We start from the raw sequence: 18,895 nt of genomic DNA on the forward strand, positions 1-18,895 counted from the left end.
ATTTTCCCTGTCCTGATTTATTTTCCCCCTATCCCGAATTATTTTTCCCTGTCCTGGGATATTTTTCCCCCATTTCTGGGATATTTTTCCCCATTCCCAGGTTATTTTCCCCCAATTCCCGAGTTATTTTTCCCCAATCCGGGGTTATTTTCCTCCATTCCCGGGTTATTTTTTTCCCTATCCCGGGATATTTCCCAAATTCCAGGATATTTTTCCCCATTCCCGGGATTTTTTTTTCCCATTCCCGGTTTATTTTTGGCCGCCGTTCCCACTCGAATTCCGGCGGCTGGAACTGGGAGCACTGGGATAAACTGGGAATGAACTGGGATGGACTGGGATGGACTGGGATGAACTGGGATGAACTGGGATGGACTGGGATGAACTGGGATGGACTGGGATGGACTGGGAATGAACTGGGATGGACTGGGATGAACTGGGATGGACTGGGATGGACTGGGATGAACTGGGATGAACTGGGATAGACTGGGATGAACTGGGATGGACTGGGAATGAACTGGGATGAACTGGGATGAACTGGGATGGACTGGGATGAACTGGGATGGACTGGGATGGACTGGGATGAACTGGGATGAACTGGGATGGACTGGGATGGACTGGGATGGACTGGGATGGACTGGGATGAACTGGGATGGACTGGGATGGAACTGGGAGGAACTGGGATGGACTGGGATGAACTGGGATGGACTGGGAATGAACTGGAATGGACTGGGATGAACTGGGATGGATTGGGATGAACCGGGAATGAACTGGGATGGACTGGGAATGAACTGGGATGAACTGGGATGGACTGGGATGGACTGGGATGAATTGGGATGAACTGGGATGGACTGGGATGAACTGGGATGAACTGGGATGGACTGGGATGAACTGGGATGAACTGGGATAGACTGGGATGAACTGGGATGGACTGGGAATGAACTGGGATGAACTGGGATGAACTGGGATGGACTGGGATGAACTGGGATGGACTGGGATGGACTGGGATGAACTGGGATGAACTGGGATGGACTGGGATGGACTGGGATGGACTGGGATGGACTGGGATGAACTGGGATGGACTGGGATGGAACTGGGAGGAACTGGGATGGACTGGGATGAACTGGGATGGACTGGGAATGAACTGGAATGGACTGGGATGAACTGGGATGGATTGGGATGAACCGGGAATGAACTGGGATGGACTGGGAATGAACTGGGATGAACTGGGATGGACTGGGATGGACTGGGATGAATTGGGATGAACTGGGATGGACTGGGATGAACTGGGATGAACTGGGATGGATTGGGATGGACTGGGATGAACTGGGATGAACTGGAATGAACTGGGATGGACTGGGAATGGACTGGGATGAACTGGGATGAACTGGGATGGACTGGGATGAACTGGGATGAACTGGGATGGACTGGGAATGGACTGGGATGAACTGGGATGAACTGGGATGGACTGGGATGAACTGGGATGAACTGGGATGGACTGGGATGGACTGGGATGGATTGGGATGGACTGGGATGAACTGGGATGAACTGGGATGGACTGGGATGGACTGGGATGGATTGGGATGAACCAGGAATGAACTGGGATGAACTGGGAATGAACTGGGATGGACTGGGATGAACTGGGATGGACTGGGATGGACTGGGAATGAACTGGGATGAACCGGGAATGAACCGGGAATGAACTGGGATGAACTGGGAATGAACCGGGAATGAACCGGGAATGAACTGGGATGGACTGGGATGAACTGGGATGAACTGGGATGAACTGGGATGGACTGGGATGAACTGGGATGAACTGGGATGAACTGGGATGAACTGGGATGGACTGGGATGGACTGGGAATGAACTGGGATGAACTGGGATGAACTGGGATGAACTGGGATGAACTGGGATGAACTGGGATGAACGGGACCCCCCAACCCTCCCATCAGGTCACGTGTTCCCCCGCGGTCACGCGCCGCTGACGCTCGGGGGGGCGTGGCCCGCGCGCGTCACGTGTCCCGCGGCGGTCACGTGGCGCGGCCGCCATGCTGTCCCGGCTGCTGAAGGAGCACCAGGCCCGGCAGAGCGAGCGGCGCGAGCTGCAGGGTGAGCCCCGCCCCCGGCGCCAGCGCCGCCGCCCATTGGCCACCGCGCGCGGGCACCGGCACCCCATTGGCTGGCGCGGCTGTCTGTCAAAGCGAGGCGGGTGGGGGGGGGAAAGGGCGGGAAGCCTGAGGGGTGATGGGGGGGGGGGGGGGGAGGTCGCGGCTCCGCGCGGTGACGTCACGGGTGAGGGTGGTGACGTCACGCGGGGCGGTGTGACGTCACGCGGGGTTCCCGCGCAGAGCGGCGCCGCAGGGACGCCATCGCGGCCGCCACGCGGCTGACCGAGGCCCTGGTGGATCACCTGAACGTGGGGTGAGCGCCGGGAGCCACACCCGACCGGGGACCCCCCCAAAACCCCAAATCCAAATGGGGAAACCCCCCTAAAACCCCAAATCCAAATGGGGACCCCAAATCCAAATGGGGACCCCCCCCAAAACCCCAAATCCAAATGGGGACCCCCCCAAAATCCCAAATTCAAATGGGAAATCCCCCCCAAAACCCCAAATTCAAATGGGGACCCCCCTGGGACCCAAATCCAAATGGGGACCCCCTCCAAAACACCAAATCCAAATGGGGACCCCCCCCCAAAATCCCAAATTCAAATGGGGACCCCCCCTAAAACCCCAAACCCGACTGGGGAACCCCCCAGACCCCAAATCCAAATGGGGACCCCCCCCCAAAACCCCAAACCCTGCCTTGGAGCCCCCCACCAAACCCGCCCTGAACCCCTCCGGGGACCCCAAACCCCGAACCCCACCTGGGTGTCCCCCAGGGTGTCCCCAGTGTCCCCCCACTGTCCCCACTGTTCCCATGTCCCCTGCGTGTCCCCACTGTCCCCTGGGTGTCCCCAATGTCCCCCCACTGTCCCCATGTCCCCTGGGTGTCCCCAGGGTGGCGCAGGCCTACGTGATCCCACTGTCCCCAGTGTCCCCTGGGTGTCCCCATGTCCCCAGTGTCCCCTGGGTGTCCCCAATGTCCCTGTGGTGTCCCCACTATCCCCCCAATGTCCCCCCAATGTCCCTGTATCCCCTGGGTGTCCCCAGGGTGGCGCAGGCCTACATGGCCCCAGTGTCCCCAGTGTCCCCGTGTCCCCTGGGTGTCCCCAGTGTCCCCCCAATGTCCCCTGGGTGTCCCCACTGTCCCCTGGGTGTCCCCAGGGTGCCGCAGGCCTACGTGTCCCCAGTGTCCCCAGTGTCCCCTGGGTGTCCCCAATGTCCCCCCAATGTCCCCTGGGTGTCCCCACTGTCCCCTGGGTGTCCCCTGGGTGTCCCCAGGGTGGCGCAGGCCTACGTGTCCCCACTGTCCCCTGGGTGTCCCCAATGTCCCCCCACTGTCCCCTGGGTGTCCCCAATGTCCCCCCAGTGTCCCCTGGGTGTCCCCAATGTCCCCCCACTGTCCCCTGGGTGTCCCCAGTGTCCCCACTGTCCCCTGGGTGTCCCCAATGTCCCCCCAGTGTCCCCTGGGTGTCCCCAATGTCCCCCCAGTGTCCCCTGGGTGTCCCCAATGTCCCCACTGTCCCCTGGGTGTCCCCAGTGTCCCCACTGTCCCCTGGGTGTCCCCAGTGTCCCCTGGGTGTCCCCACTGTCCCCTGGGTGTCCCCTGGGTGTCCCCAGGGTGGCGCAGGCCTACGTGAACCAGCGCAAGCTGGAGCAGGAGGTGAAGACGCTGCAGGCGCAGGCGGCGCAGTTCGCGCGCCAGAGCGGCCACTGGATCGCCATGGTGGAGAGCTTCAACCAGGCCCTCAAGGTGGGACCCCCCCCAAATCCCCCCGGGGCCGCGGGGGTCCCACCCTGACCTGAGAGTGGGGAGGGGGCAGGGAGAGCCCCCGGGATGGTCCCAGCCCGGCCGGACACTGGGGAGGGGTCCCACCCTGGGGAGGGGTCCCACACTGGGGAGGGGTCCCATCCTGCCCTACTGCTGGGGAGGGGGTCCTACCCTGCCCTTACTGTGGGGAGGGGTCCCACCCTGGGGAGGGGTCCCACCCGGGAGGGGTCTCACCCCACTCTGACAGTGGGGAGGGGTCCCAGCCCCAGGGAGGGGTCCCACCCTGAGAGTGGGGAGGGGTCTCACAGGAACCCTCTGGGATGGTCCTGACCCACCCTGACAGTGGGGAGGGGTCTCACCCTGGGGAGGGGTCCCAACCCTGGGGAGGGGTCCCACCCTGACATGACAGTGGGGAGGGGGCAGGTGGGGAGCACCCAGGATGGTCCCAGCCCGGCCGGACACTGGGGAGGGGTCCCACCCCACTCTGACAGTGGGGAGGGGTCTCACAGGGACCCTCTGGTATGGTCCCACCCCCATCTGACACTGGGGAGGGGTCCCAGCCCTGGGGAGGGGTCTCACCCCACCCTGGCACTGGGGAGGGGGTCCTACCCTGGGGAGGGGGCACACAGGGACCCTCTGGGGTGGTCCCAGTCCTGGGGAGGGGTCTCACCCTGCCCTGGCAGTGGGGAGGGGGCACACAGGGACCCTCTGGGGTGGTCCCAGTCCTGGGGAGGGGTCCCACCCTGCCCTGGCAGTGGGGAGGGGGCTCACTGGGACCCTCTGGGATGGTCCCACCCCAACCTCACAGTGGGGAGGGGGCTTGTGGAGACCCCGGGGATGGTCCCAGCCCTGGGGAGGGGTCTCACCCCACTCTGATGGTGGGGAGGGGGCTCACAGGGTCCCCCAGGATGGTCCCAGCCCGGCCTGACAGTGGGGAGGGGTCCCAGCCCTGGGGAGGGGTCCCACCCTGGGGAGGGGCCGCCCCCTCCCCAAACCCCCCAGGAGCCACCCCCTCCCCAAAGCCCCTCCCCAAACCCCCCTGGAGCCGCCCCCTCCCCAAGCCCCCTCCCCAAACCCCCCAGGAGCCACCCCTTCCCCAAGCCCCCTGCCCAAGCCCCCCAAGAGCTGCCCCCTCCCCAAGCCCTCTCCCCAAACCCCCCTGGAGCCGCCCCCTCCCCTAACCCCCTCCCCAAATCCCCCCTCTCCCCAAGCCCCCTCCCCAAATCCCCCCGGGAGCCGCCCCCTCCCCAAAGCCCCTCCCAAACCCCCCTGGGAGCCGCCCCCTCCCCAAGCCCCCTCCCCAAACCCCCCAGGAGCCACCCCTTCCCCAAGCCCCCTGCCCAAGCCCCCCAAGAGCTGCCCCCTCCCCAAACCCCCTCCCCAAATCCCCCCGGGAGCTGCCCCCTCCCCAAACCCCCTCCCCAAGCCCTCTCCCCAAATCCCCCCTCTCCCCAAGCCCCCTCCCCAAATCCCCCCGGGAGCCGCCCCCTCCCCAAAGCCCCTCCCCAAATCCCCCCGGGAGCCGCCCCCTCCCCAAAGCCCCTCCCAAATCCCCCTGGGACCGCCCCCTCCCCAAACCCCCTCCCCAAGCCCCCTCCCCAAACCCCCTCAGGAGATCGGCGACGTGGAGAACTGGGCCAGGAGCATCGAGCTGGACATGAGGACCATCGCCACCGCCCTGGAGTACGTCCACAAGGGGCAGCTGCAGCCCCCCTGCTCCTGAGGGACCCCCGCGACCCCCCCAAACCCCCCAAAACCACCAAACCCCCCGGGACCCCCCAAACCCCCCCAATAACGGAGGGCGGGGGTCTCACCGCGCCGTCCTCGGCTCCCCCCGGCGCTGGCAGCGGTGCAATAAATCCGGGGGGGGGTCCGGGGGGTGAGGGGGGGTCGGGCCGGGCCGGGGGGACCCTGGCACGGCCCCCCCAAATCCCCCCTAAGCCCCCTGATCCTCTTTAGCGCTCAGCCGGGCTCTGGGGCTGCTTTCAGCGGGGACAAAGGGACCCTGTGCCCCAAATCCGGGGGGGGGTCCCCAAATCCGGGGCAGGGCTGGTCTGGGGGGGCAGGGCTCGTTTTGGGGGGATTTCCCCCAAATCCGGGAGGCAGGGCTCGTTTTGGGGGGAGCAGGGCTCGTTTTGGGGTGATTCCACCCAAATCTGGGGGTCAGAGCCCGTTTTGGGGTGATTTTCCCCCATTGGGGAGGTCAGGGACCATTTTGGGGTGATTTTCCCCCATTGGGGGGTCAGAGACGATTTGGGGTGATTTTCCCCCATGGGGGGATGGTCAGAGCCGATTTTGGGGTGATTTTCCCCCATGGGGGGGGGTCAGGGACCATTTTGGGGTGTTTTTCCTCCATTGTGGGGGGGTCAGGGTCCATTTTGGGGTGATTTTCTCCCATTGGGGGGGTCAGGGACCATTTTGGGGTGATTTTCCCCCATTGGGGGGGTCAGGGACCATTTTGGGGTGATTTTCCCTCATTGTGGGGGGGTCGGGGACCATTTTGGGGTGATTTTCCCCCACTGGGGGGGGTCAGAGCCGATTTTGGGGTGATCTCCCCCATTGGTGGGGGGGTCAAAGCCCATTTTAGGGTGATTTCCCCCATTGGGGGGGGGGTCAGAGCCCATTTTGGGGTGATTTTCCCTCATTGTGGGGGTCAGGGACCATTTTGGGGTGATTTCCCCCATTGTGGGGGGGTCAGGGACCATTTTGGGGTGATTTTCCCCCATTGGGGGGGTCAGGGATCATTTTGGGGTGATTTTCCCTCATTGGGGGGGGTCAGGGTCCATTTTAGGGTGATTTCCCCCATTGTGGGGGGGTCAGGGATCATTTTGGGGTGATTTTCCCCCATTGGGGGGGTCAGGGATCATTTTGGGGTGATTTTCTCCCATTGTGGGGGGGTCAGAGCCCATTTTGGGGTGATTTTCTCCCATTGTGGGGGGGTCAGAGCCCATTTTGGGGTGATTTTCTCCCATTGTGGGGGGGTCAGAGCCCATTTTGGGGTGATTTTCTCCCATTGTGGGGGGGTCAGAGCCCATTTTAGGGTGATTTCCCCCATTGGGGGGGGGTCAGAGCCCATTTTGGGGTGATTTTCCCTCATTGTGGGGGTCAGGGACCATTTTGGGGTGATTTTCCCTCATTGGGGAGGTCAGGGACCATTTTGGGGTGATTTTCCCTCATTGGGGGGGGTCAGGGTCCATTTTAGGGTGATTTCCCCCATTGTGGGGGGGTCAGGGATCATTTTGGGGTGATTTTCCCCCATTGGGGGGGTCAGGGATCATTTTGGGGTGATTTTCTCCCATTGTGGGGGGGTCAGAGCCCATTTTGGGGTGATTTTCTCCCATTGTGGGGGGGTCAGAGCCCATTTTGGGGTGATTTTCTCCCATTGGGGGGGTCAGAGCCCATTTTGGGGTGATTTTCTCCCATTGTGGGGGGGTCAGAGCCCATTTTGGGGTGATTTTCCCTCATTGTGGGGGGGTCAGGGACCATTTTGGGGTGATTTTCCCTCATTGTGGGGGGGTCAGGGACCATTTTGGGGTGATTTTCCCTCATTGTGGGGGGGTCAGGGACCATTTTGGGGTGATTTTCCCTCATTGTGGGGGGGGTCAGGGCCCATTTTGGGGTGAATCCCCCATTGTGGGGGGGTCAGGGACCATTTTGGGGTGATTTTCCCCATTGGGGGAGGTCAGGGACCATTTTGGGGTGATTTTCCCTCATTGTGGGGGGGGTCCGGGCCCATTTTGGGGTGAATCCCCCATTGTGGGGGGGTCGGGGCCCATTTTGGGGTGAATCCCCCATTGTGGGGGGGTCAGGGACCATTTTGGGGTGATTTTCCCTCATTGTGGGGGGGTCAGGGACCATTTTGGGGTGATTTTCCCCCATTGGGGGAGGTCAGGGACCATTTTGGGGTGATTTTCCCTCATTGGGGGGTCAGAGCCGATTTTGGGGTGATCTCCCCCATTGGTGGGGGGGTCAGAGCCCATTTTGGGGTGATTTTCCCCCATTGGGGGGAATCAGGGACCATTTTGGGGTGATTTTCCCCCATTGGGGGGGGTCGGGGCCCATTTTGGGGTGAATCCCCCAAATCCGGGGCCTGACCGGGCTTTCATTCCCTGGGGGGGGTCTCAGCCCCCCAAGTCCAAGCTCTGCCCCCATCTCCCAGCCCTGGGAGGGGGTCCGGGGGTGGGGGTCTCCTCCAGGGTGGGGGTCCCCCACAATGCCGGGGGTCCCAAAATCTGCCCAAACCCCCCCTCCCCCCCCCCGGAGCGTTTGGGGAGGGGTCTGGGGGGGGCGGGTTTTGCCCCCGGGCGCTTTGGCCGTGCCAGGCGCGGGGAGGAGCGAGCGTGGCCCCCCCCCAAAATCCCCCCGACCCCTCCCCTGCTCCCCACGCCCCCCCCCCGAGCTCACACGGCCCCGAGGCCGCGGCCGGAGCAGCGCCCGCAGCCCCCCGACCCCCGAGGTAGGTGGGGACCCCCCCCCAGGGACGTGGGGACCCCCCCTCTGCACCCCCCGAGGGACGTGGGGACCCCCGGGGGATGCGGGGACCCCCTTTCCCCCCCCCCCAGATAGACGTGGGGACCCCCCTCAATGGGGGTCCTGACACCCCAAACCCCCCCAGGATGGGGGTCCTGAGACCCCAAATCTCCCGGATCGGGATCCTGACACCCCAAACCCTTCAGTGGGGGTCCTGACACCTCAAATATCCTCATTGGGGGGGTCCTGACACCCCAAATCTCCTTAATGGGGGTCCTGAGACCCCAAATCTCCTTAATGGGGGTCCTGAACCCCAAACCCCCCAGGATGGGGGTCCTGACACCCCAAAACCCCGGGATGGGGGTCCCGGAGGGGGTCCCGGGGCCCTGCCGGGGGGCACACCCCCCTTCCTCCCTCCCTGGGGGAGCAGCCGGGTCGGGGGTCCCAAGGGTTCCGGGGGTCCTGCCCAGGGCCGGGGGTCCCGCCGGGGCTCCCGCCCAGGGCCGGGGGTCCCGAGGGGTCCCGGGGGTCCCGAGGGGTCCCGGGGCTTCCGGGGGTCCTGCCCAGGGCTGGGGGGTCCCGGGGGTCCTGCCCAGGGCCGGGGGTCCCGCCGGGGCTCCCGCCCAGGGCTGGGGGTCCCGGGGGTCCTGCCCAGGGCCGGGGGTCCCGGGGGTTCCGGGGGTCCCGCCCAGGGCCGGGGGTCCCGGGGGTCCCGTCGGGGGTCGCGGCTGCCGCTGGAGGGGGGAAGCGGCCCCGAGAGGACCCCCCGCCCCCCCCCCGCCCGGCCGGTGACGCACGGCCCCGGTAATCCCGGCTTGGCCCGGCACGGCCCGGCCCGAGCGGCGGCGGCGGCGGGGCCGGGGGGGTCCCAGGAGGGGCTTTGGGGTGCCCCCCACCCACCCCGAGAGAGCAGAGACCCCCAAAGGTGGGGACAGCGGAGGCGGAGCTGGCCGGGGTCAGTCCCGAGTGGCCGGGGGGTCAGTCCCGGGTGGCCGGAGCTGGCCCGGGTCAGTCCCGAGTGGCCGGGGGGTCAGTCCCGAGTGACCGGAGCCGGCCGGGGTCAGTCCCGGGTGACCGGGGGGTCAGTCCCGAGTGACCGGAGCTGGCCGGGGTCAGTCCCGGGTGGCCGGAGCTGGCTGGGGTCAGTCCCGGGTGACCGGGGGGTCAGTCCCGAGTGACCGGAGCTGGCCGGGGTCAGTCCCGGGTGGCCGCTCTGCCCGCGGGTGGAGAGACCCCCGTGCTCTGGGCAGGGTGGGGGGCTGGGGGTCCCACAGGGCGGGGGTCCCACACGCCCCCCGTCCCCCCCAGGCCATGTGGCTGTACCTGGCACTGCTGGCCCTGGCAGGGTCCCACAGGATGGGGTTCTGGCAGGGTGGGGGTCCCACAGGGCGGGGGTCCCACACGCCCCCCGTCCCCCCAGGCCATGTGCCTGTACCTGGCGCTGCTGGCCCTGGCAGGGGCACACAGGGTGGGGGTCCCACAGGGCGGGGTTCACAGAGGGTGGGGGTCTCCCTGGGGGTCCTGGCGGGGGTCTGGCAGGGTGGGGGTCCCACAGGGCGGGGGTCCCACACGCCCCCGTCCCCCCCAGGCCATGTGGCTGTACCTGGCGCTGGCAGGGTCACACAGGGCAGGGTTCACACAGGGTGGGGGTCCCGCTGGGGGTCCCACACGCCCCCCGTCCCCCCCAGGCCATGTGGCTGTACCTGGCCCCGGCAGGGTCCCACAGGGCAGGGTTCACACAGGGTGGGGGTCCCACACGCCCCCCGTCCCCCCCAGACCATGTGGCTGTACCTGGCGCTGGCAGGGTCCCACAGGGTGGGGTTCTGGCAGGGTGGGGGTCCCACAGGATGGGGTTCTGGCAGGGTGGGGGTCTCTCTGGGGGTCCCGGCGGGGGTCCCGCTGGGGGTCCCACACGCTCCCGTCCCCCCAGGCCATGTGGCTGTACCTGGCGCTGGCAGGGTCACACAGGATGGGGGTCAGGCAGGGTGGGGGTCCCACAGGGCGGGGTTCACACAGGGTGGGGGTCCCGGCGGTGGTCCCACATGCCCCCCGTCCCCCCCCAGGCCATGTGGCTGTACCTGGCACTGGCAGGGTCACACAGGGTGGGGTTCTGGCAGGGTGGGGGTCTCTCTGGGGGTCCCGGCGGTGGTCCCACATGCCCCCCGTCCCCCCCCAGGCCATGTGGCTGTACCTGGCACTGGCAGGGTCACACAGGGTGGGGTTCTGGCAGGGTGGGGGTCTCTCTGGGGGTCCCGGCGGGGGTCCCACACGCCCCCCGTCCCCCCCAGGCCATGTGGCTGTACCTGGCGCTGCTGGCCCTGGATCACACAGGGTGGGGGTCTCTCTCTGGGTCCCGGTGGGGGTCAGGCAGGTTGGGGTCCCACAGGGCGGGGGTCCCACACGCCCCCCGTCCCCCCAGGCCATGTGGCTGTACCTGGCGCTGCTGGCCCTGGCCTGGGCTCTGGGCTGGCTGCTGCGGGACCGCCGCACGCTGCCCACGGTGAGCGACAAGCACGTCTTCATCACGGGCTGCGACAGCGGCTTCGGCAACCTGCTGGCCCGGCGGCTCGCCCGGCGCGGCTACCGCGTGCTGGCCGCCTGCCTGACCCCGCAGGGCGCCGAGAGCCTCCGCGGGGCCCCGAACCTCAGCACCACCCTGCTGGATGTCACCCGGACCGACAGCATCCGCCGCGCCGCCGAGTGGGTGCAGAGCCAGGTGGGCGAGAAAGGTGAGCGGGGAAATGGGGCTGGGGGCTCGGGGAGGGGGCTGGGAGAGGGGGGGAGGGTGGGAGAGAAAGGTGAGGGGGGAAAAATGGGGCTGGGGGCTTGGGGAGGGGTCTGGGGGCTTGGGGAGGGGGCTGGGAGAGGGTGCGAGGGTGGGAGAGAAAGGTGAGGGGGGGGGAAATGGGGCTGGGGCCTCGGAGAGGGGGCTGGGAGAGGGGGGGAGGGTGGGAGAGAAAGGTGAGGGGGGAAAAATGAGTCTGGGGGCTCGGGGAGGGGGCTGGGAGAGGGGGGGAGGGTGGGAGAGAAAGGTGAGGGGGGAGAAAATGGGGCTGGGGGCTTGGGGAGGGATCTGGGGGCTTGGGGAGGGGTGTGGGAAAGGGTGGGAGGGTGGGAGAGAAAGGTGAGGGGGGAAAAATGGGGCTGAGGGCTCGGGGAGGGATCTGGGGGCTTGGGGAGGGGGCTGGGAGAGGGTCGGAGAGAAAGGTGAGGGGGGGAAAATGGGGCTGGGGGCTCGGGGAGGGGGCTGGGAGAGGGGGGGAGGGTGGGAGAGAAAGGTGAGGGGGGAGAAAATGGGGCTGGGGGCTTGGGAATGGGGCTGGTGGTTTGGGGAGGGGTCTGGGAAAGGGTGCGAGGGGAGGCAACAAAGGTGAGGGGGGAGAAAATGGGTCTGGGGGCTTGGGGAGGGGTTCGGGAGAGGGTGGGAGGGGACAAGGAGGAAAGGGGGGGACAGGGGGGACATGGAGTCCCTGAGGAGGGGCTGAGGGGACACGGGGGGACAGGGAGACATGGGGGTCCCGGTTTGGGGGTCCCGGGGGTCCCAGTTCGGGGGTCTCAGTTTGGGGGTCCCGGTTTGGGGGTCCCAGGGGTCCCGGGGGTCCCATTTCGGGGGTCCCGCCCCCAGGGCTGTTCAGGCTGGTGAACAACGCCGGCGTGGCCAGCCCCGGGACAGTTTGGGGGTCCCAGTTTGGGGGTCCCGGGGGTCACTGGGATCCCAGTTTGGGGGTCCCGCCCCCAGGGCTGTTCGGGCTGGTGAACAACGCCGGCGTGGCCAGCCCCATGGGCCCCACGGAGTGGATGGACATGGAGGATTTCCGCCGCGTCCTGGCCGTCAACGCGCTGGGCGCCATCGAGGTGACGCTGCGGCTGCTGCCGCTGCTGAAGCGCGCCCGGGGCCGCGTGGTCAACACGTCCAGCGTGCTGGGCCGCGTGGCGGCCAACGGCGGCGGCTACTGCCCCTCCAAGTTCTGCATCGAGGCCTTCTCGGACAGCCTGCGGTGCGTGCCCGCCGGAGGGGCTGAGCGTGATGGGCACAGCTGGAGGGCACCGGGGTACAGCCGGAGGGCACCTGGGTACAGCTGGGTACAATCCGGGTACACCTGGGTACAGCCTGAGAGCACCTGGGTACAGCTGGGTACACCTGGGTACACCTGGGTACAGCTGGGTACACCTGGGTACAGCTGGGTACACCTGGGTACACCTGGGTACAGCCTGAGAGCATCTGGGTACAGCTGGGTACACCTGGGTACAGCTGGGTACAATCCGGGTACACCTGGGTACAGCCTGAGAGCACCTGGGTACACCTGGGCACAGCCGGAGGGCACCGGGGTACAGCTGGGTACAGCTGGAGGGCACCTGGGTACAGCCGGAGGGCACCTGGGTACAGCTGGGTACAGCTGGGTACAGCTGGGCACAGCCGGAGGGCACCGGGGTACAGCTGGGCACAGCCGGAGGGCAGCTGGGTACAGCCGGAGGGCACCTGGGTACAGCTGGGTACAATCCGGGTACACCTGGGTACAGCCTGAGAGCACCTGGGTACACCTGGGTACAGCCGGAGGGCACCTGGGTACAGCCGGAGGGCACCTGGGTACAGCTGGGTACACCTGGGTACACCTGGGTACAGCCTGAGAGCACCTGGGTACAGCTGGGTACACCTGGGTACAGCTGGGTACAACCTGGGTACAGCCTGAGGGCACCTGGGTACAGCTGGGTACAATCCGGGTACACCTGGGTACAGCCTGAGAGCACCTGGGTACACCTGGGTACAGCCGGAGGGCACCTGGGTACAGCCGGAGGGCACCTGGGTACAGCTGGGTACACCTGGGTACAGCTGGGTACACCTGGGTACACCTGGGTACAGCCTGAGAGCACCTGGGTACAGCTGGGTACACCTGGGTACAGCTGGGTACAACCTGGGTACAGCCTGAGGGCACCTGGGTACAGCTGGGTACACCTGGGTACAGCTGGGGACAACCCGGTTACACCTGGGTACAGCCTGAGAGCACCTGAGTACAGCTGGGTACAGCCGGAGGGCACCTGGGTACAGCTGGGTACAGCTGGGTACACCTGGGTACACCTGGGTACAGCTGGGTACACCTGGGTACAGCTGGGCACAGCCGGAGGGAACCTGGGTACACCCTGAGAACACCTGAGCTCACTTGGGCACACCTTGACCCCTCTGCCCACCCCCTGACCCCTCTGACCACCCTGTGACCCCTCTGCCCACCCCCTGACCCCTCTGACCACCCTGTGACCCCTCCGGCCACCTCCTGACCCCCCCCTGACCCCCCTGTGACCCCTGTGACCCCCCAGGAGGGACATGTGGCACTTCGGGGTCAAGGTCACCGTGGTGGAGCCGAGGTTCTTCAGGAACCCCCTGACCATGGCCTGACCCCTCCGGCCACCCCCTGACCCTGTGACCCCCCGTGACCCCTGTGACCCCCCCGTGACCCCTGTGACCCCCCCGTGACCCCTGTGACCCCCAGGAGGGACATGTGGCACTTCGGGGTCAAGGTCAGCGTGGTGGAGCCGGGCTTCTTCAAGACCAACGCCACGGACGTGGCGGCGCTGGAGGCGGCGCTGCGGCAGCGCTGGGAGCGCCTGGAGCCGGCCACGCGCAGCAGCTACGGGGAGCACTTCCTGCCCCAGTGTGAGCGGGCCGGGGGGCACCGGGGACCCCGCGGGCATCCCCCGGGGGGTGGTGGGTCAGCCCTGCCTCAGTTTCCCTCTTTGGGGCAGCCCCTGGGGGGTGGTGGGTGAGCCCTGCCTCAGTTTCCCCGTGCCTCAGTTTCCCCCTTTGGGGCATCCCCCGGGGGGTGGCGGGTCAGCCCTGCCTCAGTTTCCCTCTTTGGAGTATCCCCTGGGGGGTGGTGACTCAGCCCTGCCTCAGTTTCCCTCTTTGGGGCAGCCCCTGGGGGGGAGTGGGTCAGCCCTGCCTCAGTTTCCCCGTGCCTCAGTTTCCCCCTTTGGAGTATCCCCTGGGGGGTGGCGGGTCAGCCCTGCCTCAGTTTCCCCCTTTGGAGCATCCCCCGGGGGGCGGCGGGTCAGCCCTGCCTCAGTTTCCCCGTGCCTCAGTTTCCCTCTTTGGAGCATCCCCCGGGGGGTGGTGACTTAGCCCTGCCTCAGTTTCCCTCTTTGGAGTATCCCCCGGGGGGTGGTGGGTCAGCCCTGCCTCAGTTTCCCCGTGCCTCAGTTTCCCTGCCTCAGTTTCCCCACCCCGATTCCCGTGCCTCAGTTTCCCCGTGCCTCAGTTTCCCTGCCTCAGTTTCCCCACCCCGATTCCTGTGCCTCAGTTTCCCCGTGCCTCAGTTTCCCTGCCTCAGTTTCCCCACCCCGATCCCCGTGCCCCGGTCCCGTGCCTCAGTTTCCCCATCCCGATTCCTGTGCCTTAGTTTCCCCATACCCCGGTCCCGTGCCTCAGTTTCCCCACCCCAGTACCCGTGCCTCAGTTTCCCCCACCCCGATCCCCGTCCCAGTCCGTGCCTCAGTTTCCCTGTACCCCGATCCCCGTGCCCCGGTCCCGTGCCTCAGTTTTCCCCCCTGATCCCCGTCCCGGTCCGTGCCTCAGTTTCCCCGTACCCCGGTCCGTGCCTCAGTTTCCCCGTACCCCGATCCCCGTCCGTGCCTCAGTTTCCCCGATCCCCATACCCCAGTCCGTGCCTCAGTTTCCCCATACCCCAGTTTCCCCGCCCCGGTCCGTGCCTCAGTTTCCCCCCCCCGATCCGCATCCCCCGGTCCGTGCCTCAGTTTCCCCGCGCCCCGGTCCGTGCCTCAGTTTCCCCCCCCCGATCCGCATCCCCCGGTCCGTGCCTCAGTTTCCCTCCGCCCCGGTCCGTGCCTCAGTTTCTCCCCCCCGATCCCCATACCCCGGTCCGTGCCTCAGTTTCCCCGCCCCGCTCCGTGCCTCAGTTTCCCCGATCCCCATCCCCCGGTCCGTGCCTCAGTTTCCCCCCCCCGATCCCCGCGCCCTGGTCCGTGCCTCAGTTTCCCCATCCCCCAGTCCGTGCCTCAGTTTCCCCGTGTCCCGGTCCGTGCCTCAGTTTCCCCCCCCCGATCCCCGCGCCCTGGTCCGTGCCTCAGTTTCCCCATGTCCCGGTCCGTGCCTCAGTTTCCCCGTGTCCCGGTCCGTGCCTCAGTTTCCCCCCCCCGATCCCCGCGCCCTGGTCCGTGCCTCAGTTTCCCCATCCCCCAGTCCGTGCCTCAGTTTCCCCGTGTCCCGGTCCGTGCCTCAGTTTCCCCCCCCCGATCCCCGCGCCCTGGTCCGTGCCTCAGTTTCCCCATCCCCCAGTCCGTGCCTCAGTTTCCCCGTGTCCCGGTCCGTGCCTCAGTTTCCCCCCCCCGATCCCCGCGCCCTGGTCCGTGCCTCAGTTTCCCCATGTCCCGGTCCGTGCCTCAGTTTCCCCGTGCCCCGGTCTGTGCCTCAGTTTCCCCCCCCCGATCCCAGTCCCGGTCCGTGCCTCAGTTTCCCCATATCCCGAACCGTGCCTCAGTTTCCCTGCGCCCCGGTCCATGCCTCAGTTTCCCCCCCCCGATCCCAGTCCCGGTCCGTGCCTCAGTTTCCCCCCCCAATCCTAGTCCCAGTCCGTGCCTCAGTTTCCCCGATCCCCGTACCTGGTCCATGCCTCAGTTTCCCCGTACCCCGAACCCTGATCCCCATACCCCGGTCCGTGCCTCAGTTTCCCCATACCCCAGTTTCCCCGCGCCGGTCCGTGCCTCAGTTTCCCCGCGCCGGTCCGTGCCTCAGTTTCCCCGCGCCGGTCCGTGCCTCAGTTTCCCCGCCCCGATCCCAGTCCCGGTCCGTGCCTCAGTTTCCCCGCCCCGGTCCGTGCCTCAGTTTCCCCGCCCCGCTCCGTGCCTCAGTTTCCCCGCGCCGGTCCGTGCCTCAGTTTCCCCGCCCCGCTCCGTGCCTCAGTTTCCCCGCGCCGGTCCGTGCCTCAGTTTCCCCGCCCCGCTCCGTGCCTCAGTTTCCCCGCGCCGGTCCGTGCCTCAGTTTCCCCGCCCCGCTCCGTGCCTCAGTTTCCCCGCGCCGGTCCGTGCCTCAGTTTCCCCATCCCCCGCTCCGTGCCTCAGTTTCCCCGCCCCGCTCCGTGCCTCAGTTTCCCCGCCCGGTCCGTGCCTCAGTTTCCCCGATCCCCGTACCCGGTCCATGCCTCAGTTTCCCCGTACCCCGAACCCTGATCCCCATACCCCGCTCCGTGCCTCAGTTTCCCCGCCCGGTCCGTGCCTCAGTTTCCCCGCCCCGCTCCGTGCCTCAGTTTCCCCCCCCGATCCCCGCCCCGCTCCGTGCCTCAGTTTCCCCGCCCGGTCCGTGCCTCAGTTTCCCCGCCCCGCTCCGTGCCTCAGTTTCCCCCCCCGATCCCCGCCCCGCTCCGTGCCTCAGTTTCCCCGCCCGGTCCGTGCCTCAGTTTCCCCGCCCCGCTCCGTGCCTCAGTTTCCCCCCCCGATCCCCGCCCCGCTCCGTGCCTCAGTTTCCCCGCCCGGTCCGTGCCTCAGTTTCCCCCCGCAGACCTGCGCCTGCAGCGCCGCCTGCTGGCGCTGCTGTGCGACCCGGACCTGGCCAAGGTGGCGCGCTGCGTGGAGCACGCGCTGCGGGCGCGCCACCCGCGCAGCCGCTACAGCGCGGGCTGGGACGCCAAGCTGCTCTGGCTGCCCGCCTCCTACCTGCCCGCCGCGCTCGTGGACCTGGCGCTGGCCCTGCTCCTGCCCCGGCCGGCCCCGAGCGCCCGCTGAGACCCCAGACCCAATTACGGACCCCAGACCCAATTACAGACCCCAGAAAAATGGGCAATAAACACCCCAAATTCGTCTGTTCTGGTTCTGATTGGGGACATTGGGGTTCTGGACCTGGCGCTGGCCCTGCTCCTGCCCCGGCCGGCCCCGAGCGCCCGCTGAGACCCCAGACCCAATTACGGACCCCAGACCCAAAATAAACCCCAGAAAAATGGGCAATAAACACCCCAAATTCGTCTGTCCTGGTTCTGATTGGGGACATTGGGGTTTGGGGACACTGACATGGGGTTCTGGACCTGGCGCTGGCCCTGCTCCTGCCCCGGCCGGCCCCGAGCGCCCGCTGAGCCCCCAGACCCAATTACAGACCCCAGACCCAATTACAGACCCCAGACCCAAAATAAACCCCAGAAAAATGGGGAGTGAACAGCACAAACTCACCTGTCCTGGTTCTGATTGGGGTGGGGGTTTGGGGACACTGACATGTGGTTTATGGACCTGGCGCTGGCCCTGCTCCTGCCCCGGCCGGCCCCGAGCGCCCGCTGAGACCCCAGACCCAATTACGGACCCCAGACCCAATTACAGACCCCAGAAAAATGGGCAATAAACACCCCAAATTCGTCTGTTCTGGTTCTGATTGGGGACATTGGGGTTTGGGGACACTGACATGTGGTTTATGGACCTGGCGCTGGCCCTGCTCCTGCCCCGGCCGGCCCCGAGCAGCCCCTGAGACCCCAGACCCAATTACGGACCCCAGACCCAATTACAGACCCCAGACCCAAAATGAACCCCAGAAAAATGGGGAGTGAACAGCACAAACTCACCTGTCCTGGTTCTGATTGGGGACATTGGGGTTCTGGACCTGGCGCTGGCCCTGATCCTGCCCCGGCCGGCCCCGAGCGCCCGCTGAGACCCCAGACCCAATTACAGACCCCAGACCCCATTACGGACCCCAGACCCAAAATAAACCCCCAAAATATGGGCAATAAACACCCCAAATTCGTCTGTTCTGGTTCTGATTTGGGACATTGGGGTTCTGGACCTGGCGCTGGCCTTGATCCTGCCCCGGCCAGCCCCGAGCAGCCCCTGAGACCCCAGACTCAATTACAGACCCCAGACCCAAAATAAACCCCCAAATAAACCCCAGAAAAATGGGCAATAAACACCCCAAATTCGTCTGTTCTGGTTCTGATTGGGGACATTGGGGTTTGGGGACACTGACATGTGGTTTATGGACCTGGCGCTGGCCCTGCTCCTGCCCCGGCCGGCCCCGAGCAGCCCCTGAGACCCCAGACCCAATTACAGACCCCAGACCCAAAATAAACCCCAGAAAAATGGGGAGTGAACAGCACAAACTCACCTGTCCTGGTTCTGATTGGGGACATTGGGGTTTGGGGATATTGAGGTGGGGCTTTATGGACCTGGTGCTGGCCCTGATCCTGCCCCGGCCGGCCCCGAGCGCCCGCTGAGACCCCAGACCCAATTACAGACCCCAGACCCAAAATAAACCCCAGAAAAATGGGGAGTGAACAGCACAAACTCACCTGTCCTGGTTCTGATTGGGGACATTGGGGTTTGGGGATATTGAGGTGGGGCTTTATGGACCTGGCGCTGGCCCTGATCCTGCCCCGGCCGGCCCCGAGCGCCCGCTGAGACCCCAGACCCAATTACAGACCCCAGACCCAAAATAAACCCCAGAAAAATGGGGAGTGAACAGCACAAACTCACCTGTCCTGGTTCTGATTGGGGACATTGGGGTTTGGGGATATTGAGGTGGGGCTTTATGGACCTGGCGCTGGCCCTGCTCCTGCCCCGGCCGGCCCCGAGC

The 18,895-nt window shown here is 66.2% G+C and overlaps 2 protein-coding genes across 2 annotated transcripts; both read left to right on the forward strand.

The window, feature by feature from the left end:
• The first annotated feature begins 2,003 nt into the window (after nucleotides 1–2,003).
• Nucleotides 2,004–5,835, forward strand: BLOC1S1 (biogenesis of lysosomal organelles complex 1 subunit 1). Its single transcript, XM_077788705.1, has 4 exons — nucleotides 2,004–2,106; nucleotides 2,346–2,418; nucleotides 3,720–3,852; nucleotides 5,483–5,835. The coding sequence occupies exons 1-4, from the start codon at nucleotides 2,046–2,048 to the stop codon at nucleotides 5,591–5,593; spliced, it is 378 nt and encodes a 125-aa protein (XP_077644831.1). The 5' UTR covers nucleotides 2,004–2,045; the 3' UTR covers nucleotides 5,594–5,835.
• A 4,927-nt stretch (nucleotides 5,836–10,762) lies between these two features.
• RDH5 (retinol dehydrogenase 5) lies at nucleotides 10,763–17,128 on the forward strand. Its single transcript, XM_077788703.1, has 4 exons — nucleotides 10,763–11,069; nucleotides 12,080–12,338; nucleotides 13,827–13,990; nucleotides 16,847–17,128. The coding sequence occupies exons 1-4, from the start codon at nucleotides 10,763–10,765 to the stop codon at nucleotides 17,068–17,070; spliced, it is 954 nt and encodes a 317-aa protein (XP_077644829.1). The 3' UTR covers nucleotides 17,071–17,128.
• The last annotated feature ends 1,767 nt before the right edge of the window (nucleotides 17,129–18,895 follow it).

This window comes from Lonchura striata, chromosome 27 (genome assembly GCF_046129695.1).
Source record: "Lonchura striata isolate bLonStr1 chromosome 27, bLonStr1.mat, whole genome shotgun sequence".
In the NCBI taxonomy this organism is placed as follows: Eukaryota; Metazoa; Chordata; class Aves; order Passeriformes; family Estrildidae; genus Lonchura; species Lonchura striata.

Bases quoted from the DNA above. Each gene is read 5' to 3' on its own strand.
- BLOC1S1 (XM_077788705.1), top strand. From the start codon at position 2,046: ATGCTGTCCCGGCTGCTGAAGGAGCACCAGGCCCGGCAGAGCGAGCGG. The intron at 2,107-2,345 runs GTGAGCCCCGCC...GTTCCCGCGCAG, and splicing joins CGAGCGGCGCGAGCTGCAGG to AGCGGCGCCGCAGGGACGCC. The intron at 3,853-5,482 runs GTGGGACCCCCC...AAACCCCCTCAG, and splicing joins GCTTCAACCAGGCCCTCAAG to GAGATCGGCGACGTGGAGAA.
- RDH5 (XM_077788703.1), top strand. From the start codon at position 10,763: ATGTGGCTGTACCTGGCGCTGCTGGCCCTGGCCTGGGCTCTGGGCTGG. The intron at 11,070-12,079 runs GTGAGCGGGGAA...TCCCGCCCCCAG, and splicing joins GAGCCAGGTGGGCGAGAAAG to GGCTGTTCGGGCTGGTGAAC. The intron at 12,339-13,826 runs GTGCGTGCCCGC...TGTGACCCCCAG, and splicing joins GCCTTCTCGGACAGCCTGCG to GAGGGACATGTGGCACTTCG.